This window comes from Epinephelus fuscoguttatus, linkage group LG8, assembly GCF_011397635.1.
Source record: "Epinephelus fuscoguttatus linkage group LG8, E.fuscoguttatus.final_Chr_v1".
NCBI classification, from domain to species: Eukaryota; Metazoa; Chordata; class Actinopteri; order Perciformes; family Serranidae; genus Epinephelus; species Epinephelus fuscoguttatus.
This window is the reverse complement of record NC_064759.1, coordinates 3709151-3728663: the sequence shown is the minus strand read 5'-3', so window position 1 is coordinate 3728663 and position 19513 is coordinate 3709151. Positions and strand designations below refer to the sequence as shown.

Sequence of the window (19513 nt, the reverse complement as noted above, 5' to 3'; positions counted from 1 at the left end):
TCGAAGGGTGTTTTTACACTTGGTGCTTTTCAGCCTTCAGTTCATTTAAAAAGGACTGCATGTAAAAACACCCTAAAAGAAGTTTTACCTGTAACACAAGTCTCTACACAGTGACTCCTTCCTCCTCTGACAGCAGGTGGCGACATCTCCCTGTAATGTCCGACAGTAAATCCACCGAAGAAGAAGGAGGAGGCGGAGGAGGAAGCGGACTGGAGTCCGGACCTGGACGCGGAGCTGCCAGCTGGTCCCCAGATCCACCGTGAAGAGGAGAAAGACGCGTGTTGAGGTGTTTGTGCTGTCGGTCCTCCTGCAGCTGCGGAGAGGCAGCTCTGATGAACCACCACTGAGGAAGAAGAAGAAGAGTGTGTTAGCTCACAGTGAGTGTTCACAGTTCATGTGCAGTTTGCTCCTGTTGATCCGGCTGATCCAGGATCAGGCCTGAGAGCTGATGATATACAGCTCGTTAATAACCGCAGGACTCACATCAGTTAGGGACTGTTCTGTATTTATCACAGGAGGGAGGGAGAGGGGGGGGGCTTTATTTTTATTTTGACCCTCCCAAAGATACAGATATTGTTCCTTGAGCCTCCCTGAGTGACTCCCAGAAAACACATGACCCTCCCTCCACCTTAAATTAATTATATTTTTAAAACTTACCTTTTGATATTTGAACGTTGTTGAGTAAATATGTGTCTGGACAAAACCCTGTCTGGTCTGAATCTGTGATATCTGGAATCATTTTCGGTGCTGCTTGATCATTTTTGGTCTAACGTTAACACATTCTCACTGTTATGGACCACGTCCACATATGACGTCCAAGGTACCCTGGGTGTGTTGGTTGTTGACGCTCTGGGACGCTGTGTCAACTTCAGCCTGTTACATGCATTGTCTGTTTTCAAAATACACTTCTGTTTTCACAGGAAATGTACAGTTTGCATACAGTCTCCTTCAAAATAAAAGCACTGCGTCGGTACAACCAGGTGAAAGTCAGTGTTTGTTGGACCCATCCATTCACTTCATACGCTTATTCACAACAGTTTAAAAATCTGAATTTCAGCGACCGATTCGCACCGCGATAGCCAGTTGACTCTTCGCCAAGTCTCGGCCCTGGATGCTGAACACCCAATCATAACGAAGCATCGGGCCGGATCAGACCGGGGTCTTGCAACAACACTGCTGTGCTTCATTGACTCTAATGCAATCACAGCGCTCCCAATTTATTAACTGTGTCTGTGTCAGAGTGCGCTCCCACTCACATCATCTTCCTCCACTGTCTAAAACAAGACAACAGAACGTGCTAGCTAATGTCTGTGGAGAATTGTTCTGCTTCCAGCTAAGCCCCGCCCACCAAAAAATATCATACTAACAGTGAAAGGGTCTGTAGTTTCCTGTTGTTACACCTGGTCCCCAATCAACCGATAAATCACTATGTTTGTCCTTTTCTGTGGAGGCGTGCAAGAGAAACACAGTCTTCTTCACAAATACAAGGTCACACATCACGACTGACTGAAATACAAACATCACTGTGTTAAGTCAAGTTTTCCTTTAAGGAGAAAACTTGTGCCACAGGGTTCTTTGGCTTCATTCAGCAGCTGGAGAGATGAAATGCAACTAGAGTCCGCAGGATGTTGGATTCTGACCGTCAGTGTCATGTTTTAACCCCAGAGTTTGGCCTCTGAGTTTTCGGGGGTCTCGTTTCACTGAAGTGACGAAAAACAAGAACTTGTGATTCTTGTTTTTGTTGTTGTGAGAGTCCGGGAGGAAGTTTTGGAAGTGGAGAGGGAAAACTGGAAACACGTTTAGCAGCTTATCAGGTTTCTATTCAGTCAGACTGGTACGACCAGAGGCTAGGTGTGTGTGTGTGTCTGTGGGTGTGTACCCACCAGGATATCCTCCTCCAGACAGACTCTTTATTCTGCTGTTTGATTTGTTCACGTGTTGGCTGTTACTGTGTGTGTGTGTGTGTGTGTGTGTGTGTGTGTGTGTGTTAAACTTAGATAAGGAAACAGTTACAGCTTTAAAATACCTTTTAAATAACAGAGAGAAATAAAACAATGAAAACACACAGTGATTTTTTGGTACAGTGAGCAGCAGAGACCTGACAGATCTACCAGAGACAGATCTTCATATTAACCTTATAGTCTGAGGCAAAACGATTAGTTAAAAGATCTTTAAACTGATATTAAAACTATCTGGAAGTCATTACAGAGACTTTAAAACTTTAGTTGACTAGTTAAAACATCAGATTCATATGTTTTGTGTGCAGAAATCTTAATTTGCAAAGTAAAGAGTTTATTTCTGTCTGAGAGTTAGGGCTGCAGGGATAAACCAGTCTTCAGGTATACAGGGATATAAAAGTTGACAGCTATCAGACTGTGTACATCTGCTTATCTATGATATTTTAGTTATTTTTAAAGGAAAGACTTTTTACACAAACTTCTATTAACAAAATACATTCAGGTTTCAGTTAAGTATTAAAATGTTTGTTCCACCAAATATAACCCTTCTGTTTAAATTCCTTTAAGGCCCATTCTGACTGATGATAATCTGAATATGGTGAGACAGTGATATGTTCTGTGAAGGTTACCAAACTGTGAAAATCTCATACCGTTGCAGAGCAGAGTATAAGGATAAAGTTGCATGAAAAGACTCGAGTAAAGTAGAAGTACCTCAAACCAGGGTCCCTTTACAGCAAAGCCTTAAAAAGTCTTAGGCTCTGATCACACAGAAAGCGAACCTTTTTTTTAAATGAATGAAGCTTTTTGCTCGCGGTTTTTGCGCTGCTACGCACCTCGTGGTTCTGCGCTCTTGGCACCTGGTGTTTTTGCTGGAGCGCTGTGAACTCTTCAAGTTAAAAAAAACTTAAACTCAGAGCAGAAAAGCACCCCATGTCATCTCCGCTTTTTTGCCCATTGTCCAATCAGATGATTTGAGAGGCAGGCCTTCTGTGGTGGTCACAACAACTAGTTTACAGTTGGTAAACAGTGGAGGAGAAACTGGTGGTAGTGGTTGCTGGATACCCAGAGCTGTACGGCCTGATGATAGACAGCAGGTTGTCAAACTGCCCCTGAGTCATCCTAAAATCTGCCTGTAAACGTCCATGATGGAGGAGAAGCTCCTGGACCAACTGGTGGTACTCCCCATGATCCAGCCTCTTTTTTAGGGTCTCATGTACCCACACAGATCTCTGTTTATCTGCTGACAGCCTCTCATCCTCAACCACAGCTACACACAGTACCCTCTGCCTCAACAATGTAGCAAGCATTTTTTTTTTTATCAGTGGTATTCAATTAAAACAAGAGGGCAGTGCGGTGCGCCTCGTGTTTTTCACCCTGCAGAACACTTTCTGTGTGATCAGGGCCTGAAAAGGCACTGAATTCGTTCTGAGTGCTGTATCGAAGGCAGCTAGACGAACTTGAGTTTCTCGAGGACGTTTCACCTCTCCTCCAAGAGGCCTCTTCAGCTCTGAACTGGCGTTCTGACCTGACCTGAAGAAGCCTCTTAGATCCAGACGTTTGATTTAATCGACAGCGCATTTCTGATTTCTTTCTCTGGTGCCTCCATCTTTGTTTTGATGAACTTCCTGCCAAATGCGACTGACCTGTCATATACTTGAGTAAATGTGTTACGTAGTGTTTGTTGTGGAGGACAGAGTCAGACTGGGTTGTTTGATGTGTCATCAGGTCATGGACGCAGAGAGCGGTGAGCTGTTTGTGGGCGGTGTGGCAGCAGACAGCTGGCAGCTCGACGCTCCTTTCTCCTGCTCCGACCTCGTCTACAGCGGCTCAGAGAAACCCCTGCAGGACTGGGCGGTGGACCCCGACTGTGTGAGTCTGAGCTCTAGCATGAGTGTGTCATGGGTGGTGCAGGTGAGGTCACCTGATGCAGCGTGTCCTGTTTGTTCTCCCTCAGAAGCTGAATGACAGCGAATCAGAGGACATCCTCCATGGCGTCGACCCGAACGAGGTGTTTCCCAGCGGGCCTCCTGCAGAGTCCTCATATGAGAGCGACAGCGGCATCTCTGAGGACCCCGTGGTCGAGAGTCCCGTCACTACGGCAACCATTCAGCCAGCCCCGGCGACCATCTACCAGGTGGTGTATGACATCAGCAGCCTGGGTGGAGTCAAGACTGAACCTGGACCAGAGAACATCATCTCCATAGAGCTCGGTGTGTGATGGTGTCTATAATCACCTGAAAATAAGAATCACTGTGTTTTGGTTACCCTAGAATGGGCTGTTCATACCTCCATACGAGTCTTCTTTCAGGGAGTCCACCATGTTGTTTCTACAGTAGCCCAGAAAGGACAAACCAAACCCTGGCTCTAGATAGAGCCATGTCGTATTTTCACATTGCAGAAAAAAAAGTTTTTGAAAGATCTGATCTGTGATCCACATCAGCTCTAAATCTGATTTAGTAAAATGTTTGAGTTTATCAAATGTATTTACATGAGCTCTGGGTAGTGACCAAAAGAACGAGATCGCAGATACAAGCAGCCGAAATGAGTTTCCTCTGTAGGGTGTCTGGGCTCAGCCTTAGAGATAGGGGGAGGAGTCAGACATCTGGAGGGAGCTCGGAGTAGAGCCGCTGCTCCTTCATGTTAAGGTGGTTCAACATCTGATCAGGATCCTCCTGGACGCCTCCTGTTAGAGGTGTTCTAGGCACAGCTCACTGGTAGGAGGCCCCGGGGCAGACCCAGAACACACTGGAGGGATTATATATCTCATCTGGCCTGGGAACACCCCGGGGTCCTCCAGGAGGAGCTGGGAAGCGTTGCTGGGGAGAGAGACGTCTGGGGTGCTTTGCTTGGCCTTTGCCTTTGCTAGGCAGATGAAAATTGATGCAAGTTTTGGAAACCATTTGATATTCAAGGAAGGAAAAAAAAAATTGTAAGAAAGAAATTTTTAGTAACTCTCAGAAAGATATTACGTATTGCTCGGCTGTCGGTAACTCAGTGTCAGATTTTTCTAGGAACATTTCAAATGTGAGGAAATACAAAATTAACTCACATGTTCAGACACTTACGTCACTCACCTGATTAACTGTTGCTCCTATTAGTTCATTCCAAACATGGACATCTTGATCCTGACCTTGATGGTGTTAGCAGTAACCGTGATGTCACTTCCTGTCCCGTGCAGATGAGTGGAGCTCTCAGGTGTTGTTTTCGGACTCGTGCATCGTGAACGAGCTGCCCGTGGTCTCTGCAGCACGCCTCGATGGCAGTTTGACCGCCGCCAGCCCTCCCAGCCCCGACGGTGAACTGGTGAGGCCTGTTTGGTTTTTTTAGCACTTCCTGTTGACAGTCAGGACTCAAGGTTTGACTGACTCTTCTTCTACTGTTGCAGCTGTACCCAGAGCTCCAGCTGACCGAGGAGGAACAGAAGCTGCTGTCACAGGAAGGAGTTTCTCTGCCCAACAACCTTCCCCTCACCAAGGTCAGACACTAAAACACTCAGAGAGAAACTCAGAGGCTGTTTAAATCTTGAGAAGTCGACGTTTAGGAGGATTTCACTGCGGAATGAGACACACGACAGCAACAACTGATCTGTTCAGCACACATAAAATATTTTTGTGCCAGATTTGATTTTGATAAGACTGTAAGAGACGCTGACTGTGACTCTAGTTAGAGCTACTGTGCAGCTGATGGATCAGCTGATTGATGGAAGGGAGTCAGCTGATAGATCACATAATTCCTTTATGTGCAACCAATTGTTGAATCTCATTCAGGGCGCCCTATTCAAACTGCTCTGTCCTGCATACTGTTGCTGCTTCCTCTGCAACCTGCCTTCACCCCAGCTCCTCCTTTTCATGCTGTGTCTGACTTATCAGTGTCACTTCTGTTTGTCATTAATGCTGCTCTGTTCTGTTCCCCGGGGGTCTTTGCTGCTGCTCTCTCGCATGGAAGGGCAGGGAGGGGTGCTCTCTCTGCCATAGGCTCCCTGCACACACTGAGTCTGTTTTTTTCATCTGAAATTGTTGCACATCTATAAATAAATACAACCTCACATTGTGTCAGTCACGTTTGCACACTGAGTCTGAAATTTTCGTCTGTCATTTCAGTTTTAAGAAAAGGTTAAATTTTCTGTGTTTTTCGCATCCGTCAGAGCCTTTAGAGACATTGACCAAGAATCAGTGAAGAAAATGCAGTGATGGGACACAGCTGTGACAAGACAGCGGCTCAACAGGTCAGATAGTAATATTCAGGTGGATGATGATGATGAAGAGGAGGAGGAAAGCTCCGCCCCTTCATGCAGCTGTGGTGCCAAATGAAAGACAGGGAGGGAGTGATGTCAGTCAGAGAGGTGACTTCAGTGGAGAGAGGCAAAGGAGGAACCACAATGAATGGAACAATAAAATGCGTCAGAATCAGTGCGTGAGGTTTCTCTGTGTAACGACTTTTTTCAGATTATGGATTAAAAAAACGCTGCAAGAAATGGACTCAGTGTGCAAAGGCCTTTAGGCTTTCCATGTAGGCACTTGGAAGAGGCTGTCTGGGTAGGTGCGAAGAAAGGCAGAGTGGGCCCAGAACAGGTCCATACCACCAAATATGATACTGCAAATGGAAATAAAATCTTCTTTGACCAAATATAGGTAATGTCATTATCCCCACAGTGAATGTAGCCGGGGGTTGGAGGGTCAGTTCTGCCTGTTTTTTTTTTGAAAACAAATATTTTTTATTCAATCAGGAACTTGCAGTGATGACGGGATAACCAAGGAGCCTTGTGTTTATTTTGAACGAACCTTTATTTGCAGGCCGAGGAGAGAATCCTGAAGAGAGTTCGGAGAAAAATCCGCAACAAGCAGTCGGCTCAGGACAGCCGGCGGAGGAGGAAGGAGTACATCGATGGACTGGAGAGCAGGTAGGATGAAATCTCACGTCAGAGCTGAGACGGTCGGCGGATTAATTAAGCAATATCACACTCAAGCTCGTGATGTTGTACTGTGATATCGTCATGGCTGTGATTCGGCCTGATATTGCTTTTATACAACAGTTCAACAGTTAAATAAGCAAGGCTGATTAAGAAATGTTGAAAAATGAGGACAAAATAGATAATTTAAGCATTTTATTTGTCTTCCGCCAACAAAAATAGTTCCCTCAGGACTCCGCTGTCACCGTTGCTATGTAACGCAGACATGGTGCGCCAGGCACTTACTCTTTATACACATTTATCTGCACGTTTCCATTAATTGTGCAGCCGGTGAAATAAGTCTCTGGTGACTGCATGGTGGACTGTGGCTTCACAGGCACAGCCGACTCTGCCTTCTGATCTGACAGTATGTTGCTTTTCTCCAAGTCATTGAGCTCCGCTGATGAAACACTGACAAACCTGGATGTGTGCTCAGATTCAGCTTCTCCTCTCCCTCATCTTCCTCTGATGACCACTCGTAGTTCAATTCAAAACTTATTTTTGGAAATAAATCCATATTTTTGGCTGTTTGACAGTGGATGAATTAATTAGCCTACAACGCAACTGCTGACCTCACTGACACTAACCGTCAGTTTTGATTTGATTGTTGATTGCAATCAGCTGTGAGGCGGAGTGATACATACACAGTGAAATAACTGTGATGTTGTACTCCAATATCATCACGGTTTTACTGTCTCTCGACCAATCAGATTGCAGGGCCGGAACTAACTGCTGTATAATCAGAAATGTATTTGTTAATCAGCTTCTCAGATTGTTTTAATCTTTACTGAAAGTAGATTAAATATCTGCAGATGTTCTGCTGCTGGTGAGACAAAACAAGTCGGTTCAATACGAGTTAAGATAATCTGTGTGTGTGTGTGTGTGTTTTAACAGGGCAGCAGCTTGCTCAGCACAGAACAAGGAGCTGCAGAGGACGGTGGAGCAGCTGGAGAAACGAAACATGTACGATCACATTTATTATTGATTATTGATTGTTTACTGATCGATGAGAGAATTCATTGAAGGATCAGGTTAAGAAGCCCCCCTGAAATCTCTGTGAAGACAAAAGTCAGACCAAAAATTGTGCCTCTGTGAAAACTGTCCAACAGGTTTGATATGAAGTCAAACACTGGGGTGGTGTACCGAATTTCACCACCAGGTGTCGCACTTGACTCAGCAGCCTGTTGACAGTGGAACATGATGACAAACACTGGTTTGGCCTTTTGAAATAAATTCGAACAGGTGAAAGTTCAAACATCAGACCGGTCCGGGGAAACAGGAAATGGATCCAACTCTGAGTCTGTGTCTCAGACAGTCTGATCAATCAAGTGCTCCAGCGGCAGAGGACACTGTTGTCTTCTTCTTTTTTCTGTTGTCTTCAGACATCATGTTAAACCTCGCCCTCTCAGTCTACAGTGATGATAATGAAGTAGAATCCGTCTAACAGCCTGACGTCTCTGCAGCTGTCGACAGTCTGGTTGTTGTCGTTGTTTTGGCTTTTTAAACTTTACACATTTACACATTCAGTGGAGCCTGATGAACCTCCTCACTGTGTCCTTTACATTTCTCTTCGTGTCACATTTGAGTTTCGGGGTATTTATGTGATTATTTGAGATGTAAAAAATAAACCTGAAAAACCTGAAATGAGTTTCAAGTTGGCTTTGACAAGTCTGAGCTCAGATTACTGTTAACAGAAATGAGGTAATAAAAGTTAACACATGTTGCTTGTGTTTGTGGCGTTCAGGTCTCTGCTGGCGCAGCTGCAGCAACTTCAGTCTCTGATCAAACAGACGGTCAGTAAAGGAGCCCAGACCAGCACCTGCTTACTGGTAGGTGTGTGTGTGTGTGTGTGTGTGTGTGTGTGTGTGTGTGTGTTCTCTCGTGTGACATCACCACTGGTTCCAGCTCTCATTTTTTGGATAGAGTAGTAAAATCAGGAATTATTACACAGCATCACCATTGCCTGTCTGTATGTAACAAAAACTACCAAAGAAAAAATTGAACAATTTTAATAGTTGATTTATAGTCATACAATAAGTATACAATACTGTTATAGAGGCTATTGCTGCTAGAGCTTTTAAGAATTAAACTGTTTATTATATATTCTTATTTCTTATAAAATTGGAGCCACCTGACTCTGAATACACGACCGCCGTGTGCGTCAGTGTTCATTAACTGTGTGTTTGTGTCCTCAGATCATCCTGGTCTCTCTGGGTCTCATCATCATGCCAAGTTTCAGTCCGTTCAGCCGCAGCTCGTCTGCTGATGACGACTACAGACCCACAGGAGGTCAGTCGCTCTCCACGTCACTTCCTGTTGATAATCAACAGGAAGTGTATTTGTGGCAGCAGATTAGTCAAAATAATCTGTTCTTTGATCTCTCCAGTTATTTCCAGGAACATCCTCACAGACCCCGCCTCCTCCCAGCCGACAGCAGAGGATGCAGACGCTCCATCTGACGAGTCTGACTCCGCGTCACTGCCCTCTGAACTCAGCCAATCAGGACCTCCCGATGGCGCCCCCATCCTCCAAGAACCAATAGAAAACCCTGAAAATCCAGGCATCGATGGGACGGCTCAGCAGACGAGCCAATCGGGGAACAGCTCAGCTCTTGTTGCCGGGCAGACTGAGCCGCTGGCGCTTGGTCTGAGGTCGACGGCGGGGAAAGGACGCCATGATCCTGCCAAACCTGCACACGCTGACGAGATGTAGACAGACTTAAAGGATTGGTTTGATATTTTGGGAAATATACTTACTTGCTTTTTCATTGAGAGTTAGATAAGAAATTCAAAACCCTCTGTGCGATAAATATGAAGCTAGTGTTTAGCTTAGCTTAGCTTAGCTTAGCTTAGCACAAAGACTGTAAACGGGGAAACAGCTAGCCTGGCTCTGTCCAAAGATAACAAAACCCACCTACAAACACCGCTAACACCGGTTCAGACTACACGACAGTCACTACGTCACATTAGGCAATTGTGGAGTCATAAAATCTTGACCGTGACTTTGCTGACAAACATGACACACTACACATTGGTGCACGACCAATTATACCTGGTCGTCTTTCAGGATGTGCATGATGACATTGGATTATTCTTGTCCTATTTTTAGTATTATTTCACTCACTGTGGCTGTTCATGTCCCAGACAAAATGTTATTGTAGTGAAAGAGCCACCAGGTGGGAGGAGCTACATTTGAAGTGCTGCATGCAAAGAAAATCAAACCTGCCAGACTTTGTGCTGGGACGTTGTGATGCATCCCAGAGACGGCGTCCATTGCTGCTGCTATGACACACCACAAATTATCGCGTATAACATTCATTAGCATTCACGATCTGAGCCAACACTGTACGACACTGCGAATTTGGTCAATACCGTGTAGTATGAGCTCGTTATAAAGCTCAGTGGTTCATATGTTAAAAACCTAAAGTATGACATTGCCAAGTTGTGGATTAACAGCGGGTTTTGAGCCGGCTAACAGTTTCCCCCTGTTTCCATTCTTTGCGCTAAGCTACGCTAACTGTCTGCTGGCTGTAGCTTCATATTTACTTTGCTTACCATACAGTCACGTGAGTAGCAAAGATCCTCTCATGTAACTCTTGGAAGGAGAGGAAAGAGGCGTATTTCCTAAAATGTTAAACTGAACCTTTAAACATTTTCAAGCTGAACATCAGCCTGGCTTTTATTCTTGCGGCCGCTCTGACTATGTGTCCTGCTAACTTTGCACTCAGCACCTTCATCCCAGAGATTCGAGAGACACAGACTCGAGTAACAAAAGTGAAAAGTGGAGAAGCAGCACAAATTTTTTTTCCAGCTAACCAAACCATCTCACAGCTTTTGTCTTAACAGTCACGTTACGTTACGGACGACAGTCACAGAGTTTCTGCCTTTAAGTGGAATCCAGACTGGACTCTACCTCTGCATGGACTCCAGATGGCGCTGTTCAGAGCAGGAGGCGTCTTTGAGTCACCAGCAAGGAGGTTAAAAAGAGGAGATGGCATCTTATCATCGGGGTACGACACACGCAGGATCTGTGGATTCACATGTGAGAACAGTTTGTTTTTGGACGGTTGTGATGGATCCTGTTCAGCTCACAGCTCACCTGAGATGGATCCAGTGTCAAGTCATCCAAGTAATGAAATGCCAGTGGTACTTTGAAACGTAAAGATCCAGTGTGTCCAATATTTTCTTCAGTGTATAATCAAAAATAAGAATTACTGCGTTTTTATTACCTTAGAATGAGACGTTTACAGAGCAGGTCCTCGTCCACAGTCTGCCATGTTTCTACAGTAGCCCATAACAGACACATCAAACACTGGCTCCAGCTGGGGCCATTCGGGTTTTCACGTCAGCAACCGTAATTCTCCGACACGCTTGGCACACCCAAGAAGTTTCAGCTCTGCAACCTCACCACTAGATGCCACTAAATCCTCCACACTGGACCTTTAATTGATGAAATAGAAAGATAATCAGTAATGAAATTCATTATTAGTTTCAGCCTTGATCGCTCATGAAATCCTAAACACTGTCTGTGTTTGATTTGAGCTGTTCCTGTTGGTCCGCTCACAAGTCGTTCGCACAGATGAATGTTGATATAACAGGGCTGGTGGCAGGTTTGAATTATATCCATGATAATAACTTATTTTTCGATTTTAAAGGGATTTTTTTTCAGACAGATTCTGGATGTTTTTAAGGGCCTGTTGACTCTGGTGTAACATTGAATCCAGGTTTGTGCCATAACCCCAAACTTCCTTCTGTTCCTCAGCCTTTGTGGCCTTTTAAGATCCACAGTGGTGTGAACTCAATACCGTATACTGCACATACTGATCTTGTTTAATCGGTGACTATGAAATTAAGGGTGAATAAAGTAATGTCACTCAGTACGTTTACATGACACTTGAAAAAACGAAGTATTGCCTTAATCCGACTATAACTGGACAACTGAAGTGCATTTAAACGCGTTACTCCGACTAATATCGGAGTTCTCCAACTCCAATTAAGACACCCAGATAATGCGATTGGAATTTGATTTTCTCCGGCAACTAGACAATGCATGTGCGCATGCTCCACACCCCCCGCGACATGCTATTGTTGTAGCCCTCTGTTACAAGACACCTAACGTCATGCCTGACTCGTTACCTGACACTCCTAACGCTGGTAACTGTAACCTTTAACTAAGCGTCGTTACTTCCCTGCAGTGTGCAGTTGGACTTGAACGTATGCCTCACTTACCTAATGTGTGTAGATCTTTGAGCTGTCTAGGGGGTAAATAGGTTACTCACCCTTCGTCAAACCCGACCGTTACTGTAGGCGGCCACCCCGACCTGACGCTTCGGGCGTCCCCTCTGGTCGACGGCCAGGCTGGGCCAGCACAAGCAGCGTTGTTGTGATTTTAGTTCATGAACGCGACCCCAGATCAGGTGAGGTGTGTAGTGGCGTTCCCGGATCGGTGTATTTTGTCTCTGGATTTCTGAATGTCTGTCGGAATCTTCTGCAGAAATGTGGCGTGGCCGTCTGTCGGCGTCTCCAGCAGCCGGCCTCGACTCCAATCAACCGCCACCTTTTCAGGTGTGTGAGCTCCTAGGAAGGGGAGTTACCCAATACCCCAAGTGGAAAATCAGCCTCTCCCTGCTTCCTAACTCCACCCTTAACCGTACACCTAGGCCTCATAATTATGTGCCATAATACTCTCCAACAGCATACAGCGTTCTGGTCTGCCTCTCGAAATCACCATGACCACGAGGGATAGCGTGCACCTTATCTGCACAATCAGTAACACGTACATTACGTATGAGATGAACAAAGCTGTACGATTATCCATCTTGCTGTTGTTTGAAAATGCCGGTCTGCCGCCTGACTCCAGTTGTTTATTATTAAGTGACGTAATAGGTCAACCGGAAAGGGGGCCATATTAACCCGCTGAAATTACGCATATCGCCACCTAGTGTTGAGGAGGAGGACACGTTCCTGTCAGTAATTCGTTTTTCTCAGTTGCATGTAAACTAGGACAAGGACAGACGTCCGATTAGACGCCAAAATCAAACTTTGAGCATAGCTCGATTAAGCTGTGCATGTAAACGTACTGACTGTAACGTAGCTTTATTTTATCCAGAGGAGGTTGGCTGAGCTTGTTTTCACATTAATATACAGCAGTTTATTCAGTTAGGTGTTACGTGCCTTGTTCCAGGGTCCTGATGCCCCTTATCCACCAACACAGATGGTTTCTGTTCCAGTTTCCACGTCTAATTTTGAACCGTTCAGAGCATTTCAGCCAGAAATAAAATATTTAGAGCCAAAATGTTCGTTCTCAGGTAGAACCAAAAAATAGTAGATTTTCCTTGACCTGAAGTGTGAACCGTGAAACAGTCTCACTCCGACCTCGTCACATATCGACGATTGCTCACCGACTTTCTGCCTTGAGATATGACGTCCAAGGTACTCTGGGTGTGTTAGTTGTTGATGTTCTGGGACGCCGTGTCAACCTCAGCCTGTTACATTTGTAGTGGTTTATAATGCATATCACACATTTATTTATATAAGGGCAACTTGCAGTCCTTTGGGAAGTGAACACCGGCATCCCAGGGGAAAGTCGGTGGTTATTGGATCCATCCACCCTACGCAGACTTTCACCTGCCTAACTTACGTTGCTGTCCTGCTGCATTTCCCCCTGATAACAGCGACCAGCTTCGTGTCATGCCGATGTGAAAGGTCAGCTTATTTTTATCTGATGCCAGAAGTCACTGACCAAGTGTCTGTATTCGATGACTTCAGTGTGAGACCGGGTTGACCGTGATGACACCAGCGGGCGTGTCATATTTACAGGTTGGAAAGAGATGACAGAATCGTGCACGTAACCGTCCTCTACGTCTTCTAACAGTTGGTCCGTGCTTATTTTTGGATATGAACAAACACCTGCAGCTAGCCTCGCGTCACCAGGCTCTTCAAGCGAAGAGCCTGGTGTCTATTCACTCTGAATTTTCTCTGGATTCTGGTTCCGGTCTGGGGAGCGGATGCGGTATTCACCAAATTCACCAAACTAAAAGTGTTCACCATAGTAAAACTTTAAATTCTGGCGCACCATCGATTTGGGGTGATGAGGGGTGTAAGAAAATCGATTAACTTAATGGCTTGGGGCTTTTATTGTAAATTATATTCTTTAAATTAAAAGTTTCACCGCATTTTTATTAGCTTGGTGCTTTTATTTTTACGGAAAGGCACATCCATTGAATTCCGGATCCTGTCTCACTCGCCCTGGTTCCGTTTCCTTACCAAAACGGCCACTAACGGCCCCAGACTACCTGCAGCTGATAACAGCTCGCAGGTAATCGATGTGATACGCCATCTTGCTACAACTGTTTCCTTCCTTTGTTCTGTTGTGCAGCGCCCTCCATTAATGATGCGTCCTTGATTCCTCGGCTCACCCTGAGGCATAGGCTGGTCGTCAAGGTAGCAACAAGGTCCCAAGAATCCCGAACAGCAGCGGTTAAAGAAACAGAGCTGGTGGAAGAGGGGTGTGAGTGTAGCTCCTAAAACACTCAGAGCAGTTTTGGCATTTTGTAAATAATGTTGGATATATTGAACAACAGTTTTCTTTGTATGAGGGATGTTTCAGTCTAATTATAACTGTTTTTTTTAACAGATTAATTATTGGTTGCTTCTTTTGGGAAATAAGTGGGTTAGATTAATTTATTTAGGGGCTGCTTTAGAAACAGCCTGGACCCAAGATAAGACCAGATAAAACCATAACTGTATTATCTTATTGATACCACTGCAGTGGAGTGACACCTCTCTGTCTCACAGCTTTCTTATGTTTGTCATTCATCTGCTAACACACTTTATTTGTTGTTATTTCTTTATTAATAAAAGGGAAACAATCAGTGGAGTCTGATTTTTTTTTTTTTTTTTCTTAATTACTATTCACTCATGAGACGTGCAGCTCTGCAACATTGTTTACCAGTTCACTTGATGTTTGCTCAACCATTATGATTTTTTAGCTTCAGGACGCCGCAACCGGTTCTTGTCCCAACTTGTCACATACTGCTGCTTTTTCAGTGCCGTTCACGTCTACATATTACATGCTAGGTATCTTCCTGTGTTTCTTGTTGACGTTACTGGATGGCGTGTTAGTTTACGCTGTGCAACAAGCACGTGGTGAGGTTTCCAAAAAAACATCATGGTTTGGTTCTACATTCATACTGGAAGTGAACACGAGGCTCATGGGTGAAAGTTCGGAGTTTGTTGGACCCTTCCACCTCCCCACACACTCTATAGGGACTTACCAGCTCTTTATATTACGTCGTTACCGGCAGTGTTTCAAACTGAGATTGTCCAGCAGCGTATGTAACTGCCATGACAAGTGCTATGTCACGGCCGGTGGATTCAAACCAAGAACCCTCTTGCTGTGAGGCGACAGTGCGAACCACTTTTAAGCATCTGGAAAATGATGCACACTTTGTTCCTGAATCCTCCGACTGATTATACTTTCTTTTTCTCTGTATGTTTGTACCCTTGTTTATTTTTCTATGTAATCATACTCAAATACTGTCATTCTGTTCATGTTTACTATATACTAGTCCATAGCCATTGGTAGCTTTGTCACCTTCTACCTATGCCCATCCTCAATGCCTATGTGCGGTTTCACATAGATTGACCACGTCAGTGAGTAGAAAAACGTGGGACAGACAGAATGACTGACTGACAGAATGACACACTGACAGTTTCCGTGATTATGTACAGCATACCATACCATGACTTAGTCATACCAAACATTAGAAACAACACCAACATTGGTCCACAGGGGGAGCCACAGCGATCGGTCGCATTTTAGCCATTTTGAAGCATTTTTCTGTTGTTATAGCGCCACCCAGTTGCCAATTAGAGTTAAATTTCTCCAGTCACCTTGAGGCGTCCTGTTCTACATATCTACCAAGTTTAGTAAAAATCCATATGGCGGTTAGGCCTAGATAAGAAATGAGCTCTCTAGCGCCCCCATTTTGTTTGATGGGCTCAATAATGGAGGGGTCCCCTCAGATTATGTGTGGTCATATGCCTACAAAGTTGCGTGGTGATGGGTGAAACCCTTGAGATGTTCTACACCTTTATGTGATGAGCCACGCCCTCCGCAATATTCATTGCCTTATAGAAGCTCAGTTTTAGGAAGTTTTCCAACTTTTGCCAAGAGGGAACTTTAGATATTGCTCCCTAGATTATGTTCACCCAGTTTCATGCAGATCGCTCAAACTTCCTAGGAAGAGATCCATTTGAAGTGTTTTTCAAAAAATTCAAAATGGCGGAAAATCTATATAAGCGGAAGTTATGGGTTCTTGAGGCAAATGTGTTCCTCATGAGGAGAGGCATCTCTGTGCAAAGTTTCATGTCTCTACCACATACGGGGCATGAGATATGCCCATTCAAAGTTTGACATTTCAATGGGTTGCTGTAGCGCCCCCCTTTGGCCAATTGATGTAATATTGCTTCATTGGCATCCTCCCATGACCCTCTACCACTGTGCCAAATTTCACATGGATTGACCAAGTCAGTGAGGAGAAAAACGTGGAGCAGACACACACAGGCAGAGTTTTCCTCATTATATACTAAGATGCCATTGACGTTTGGGTTTGGTTTGGCCAAATATTTTCCTGCCGCTCTTCTTCTCCTTTTTATTTAATATAATTCTGACCTTAACTACTGAATTTGAATTTCAGTATTGTTTTGTGTTCTTGGAGCACGATTAGCAGCTGTTTGGCTCATGATCATAGGAGAACCTATTTTGGTGCTACATGGCGACCATCTTTAAAGCTCCTGTACAGCATCTTTGTCACATTGTGCCACATAGATCCATTAGAGGGGCCATGCATTACAGATAGAGCCTGGATTATTTTGTGGTTATTCAACCCGGAACTGAGATCTTGAATGATCCCTTTCTGTCTGAATTATCTTCTGACGTGAGACTGATCTGAACCGAGGAGTTTCATCTGCTGATGACTCATATTTAAATAATTAAACTGCTCTCTGTCTGAAAGTGAACGTTTTGTCTCTGGATTTCAGGAAGAAATATAGAAACTATTAGAAAACTTGATGTTGTTGAACCAGCGCACAGACATGAACTCACAGGCCTCATCATGTTGGACTTTCTGGCACTAAAATCTCCTCCCCACTTACATTTTTCTCTCCACACAGACAGATTGAAATCAGTCCTGCTGAGCCTTCGTTAATCAGAGCAGCAGGCGTGTTCCTCTGCACACGGGGAGCTTTTTGAATATTCAGATCGTTTTGTGTTGAATAATTGAAAAGAAGAACCTGAAGGGGGGGCACGTCCTCTTCCTGCTGAAATGGCATCGACACAGAGGAGGCACAGAAATACTGCTGATTACAGATGGATGGATGAAGCGAACTAATACAAACAGAGACTTGAAGATTCATTATTTTTGATTTAATATCATGCCATTTAAAAATGCAGCAGTGATAAAAACAGACTGGTTTCACAGTCACGCTTTGATCTGATATGTGTGTGACATATCAAACGTTATGAACACCAAACCTTAGAGCAATTGCTCCTCGAACTATGGTACGTGCACCGCCAGAGTTACGCAGGCTCCCTCTAGTGGTGCACAGAGGAATCTCTGAATTATTTAAAAAAAACAATAACTTAATTTAAACATATAATGCTATCAGATACAGCAACATGTCAAATGAAAATGCTTTCACTATGAGAATCCTGAAATATAATTTAAAATACATTTTCCTTTCCTTTAATATTTTTGTTTTGATGTCAGCCTGCTACAGTCACGTTCAATAACACAGCGCATGCAAACCAACCGCCAGAAAAAAATGTTTGCATTGTACGTGTCTGCGAACCTGTACTTTGTACTGCTCTACATTTGTCTGACAGATGAAAACCATGTATCTCCAGATGTGCTGCTCTTGAGTGTTTGTGACAAACTGGAGGATGAAGTGTTCCTTTATGTGTTGATAAGATGAATACTTCCTTCCGTGCTGCCGTAGCTGAATAAACATATATAACCTGTGATCACTGAGATGTTGAAGCGTCCCTTTGACACCATCCTGACAGTACTCAACGTCACTGCTGATCTGCTCTCGTCCAAAGGCCTCCACGCCTAAATGCCAGAGAGATGATATAGTGTCTGTGACTAACAGATGTCTGCAGGTAATCTGTCCACAGCTGTCACTGTCATGGCAACACACCTGTAACCCTCCCCACGCTTTCCTCTAAATCAGCCCTGCAGGTTGCTGAAATGTCCTCGTCGACAGTCAGTGTCTTTCAGATTGCCTGCAGGCACAATTGTTCTGAGTCTGACAACAAAAGCTCTTTGTTTGACTGAACGTGTCGAGGAAGTTAAAATCTTTGTCTCCTTTAGTTCAGTGAAGGAAGAGTTAAAGCTGAGGTTGGCAGTTTAGTTTTTGCGTCAATGACCTTAAAAACCCCGTAGCTGACTGAGCATAAGGCCCTGTGTCCACCAAAGCGTTTGTTCCCCAGCTCCAAACGCCAGGCGGTCCTCAGGAGACGCCCAGCTGGGAGTGTTTGGAGACACTTTTTCAGCTGTTTGGAGCCACGGTTGCAGATTCATTTTATTTCCGCCGACTAACTTGACATCGCAGTTTAGCTGATAACTAATCATGGACGTATGCACAGACTCAGCTCAGTTGGCAGAAGAAAATGTAGGCATTGTACATTACTGCAAATCATAGCTACATTCCGTTAGCACGCCTTACACATGTTATATCAATGTTCTTCATGATGGAGTATATGAGCTGACTGTTGTTTAGAGGTTGAGGGGATGGTGGATGGTGGGACACCTCGGCGAGACGCTTCTCAAGCTGCAGACCACTGTTTGAGGACAGCAAATAACAAAACCAGGTGTTTCTCATTTTGTGTCCCTTTATGGTTGATTTTGTTTGCCTTTCTGGTCATTTTGTGTCCCTCTCTGGTCATTTTGTGTCCCTTTGTGGTTGATTTTTTTTTTTTTTTGTCCCTTTGTTATAATTTTGTGTGTCTCTGTTATTTTGTGTCCCTTTTTGTGGTTGATTTTGTGTGTCTTTGTGATCATTTTGTGTCCCTTTCTGGTCATTTTGTATCCTTTTGCAGTTGATTTTTGTGTCTTTTTTTGGTGTTGTTGTGTCCCTTTGTGATCATTTTGTGCCCCTTTCTGGTTGATTTTGTTTGCCTTTCTGGTCATTTTGTGTCCTTTTGAGATTGATTTTTGGTGGCGTTGTGTCTCTTTTGTGGTCATTTTGTGTCCTTTTGCGATTGATTTTTGGTGGCGTTGTGTCTCTTTCTGTGAAGGTTTGAGGTGATGACGATGCTTCCATGTTAATTTATTGAATTATTTTTACTAATTTAAAAAAGGCTATAAAAGCTCTTACACAATGCTGATGATCCATTAAAAATCCTTAATAGTCTGTATTAATTTATCACTTAACTTTAAAATTGCATCACTGCTACAATTGATAATGATGATTAAAAAATAACAAAAGAAGGGATTCATCAATCGCTTTAATTGATCTGTAGTGTTGCTGTAGTGGAGTGTGGACTCACTGTGATATTAACCTGTACAGAGATATAAATATGTCATAATGAAAGTGGTTTCCAG

The 19513-nt window shown here is 44.1% G+C and overlaps 1 protein-coding gene across 2 annotated transcripts; it reads left to right on the top strand.

Moving 5' to 3' along the window:
- Nucleotides 1-185: 185 nt before the first annotated feature.
- On the top strand, nucleotides 186-14772 carry creb3l4 (cAMP responsive element binding protein 3-like 4). 2 transcript variants are annotated; one of them, XM_049584888.1, is made up of 10 exons: nucleotides 186-377; nucleotides 3684-3827; nucleotides 3916-4168; nucleotides 5137-5261; nucleotides 5344-5433; nucleotides 6752-6858; nucleotides 7801-7869; nucleotides 8651-8735; nucleotides 9102-9195; nucleotides 9293-14772. In XM_049584888.1, exons 2-10 carry the CDS (start codon nucleotides 3687-3689, stop codon nucleotides 9616-9618), a joined length of 1290 nt encoding a protein of 429 aa, XP_049440845.1. In that variant the 5' UTR covers nucleotides 186-377; nucleotides 3684-3686; the 3' UTR covers nucleotides 9619-14772. The 2 variants fall into 2 exon arrangements, with proteins under 2 accessions (XP_049440845.1, XP_049440844.1); XM_049584887.1 differs by having other exon boundaries at nucleotides 3913-4168.
- The last annotated feature ends 4741 nt before the right edge of the window (nucleotides 14773-19513 follow it).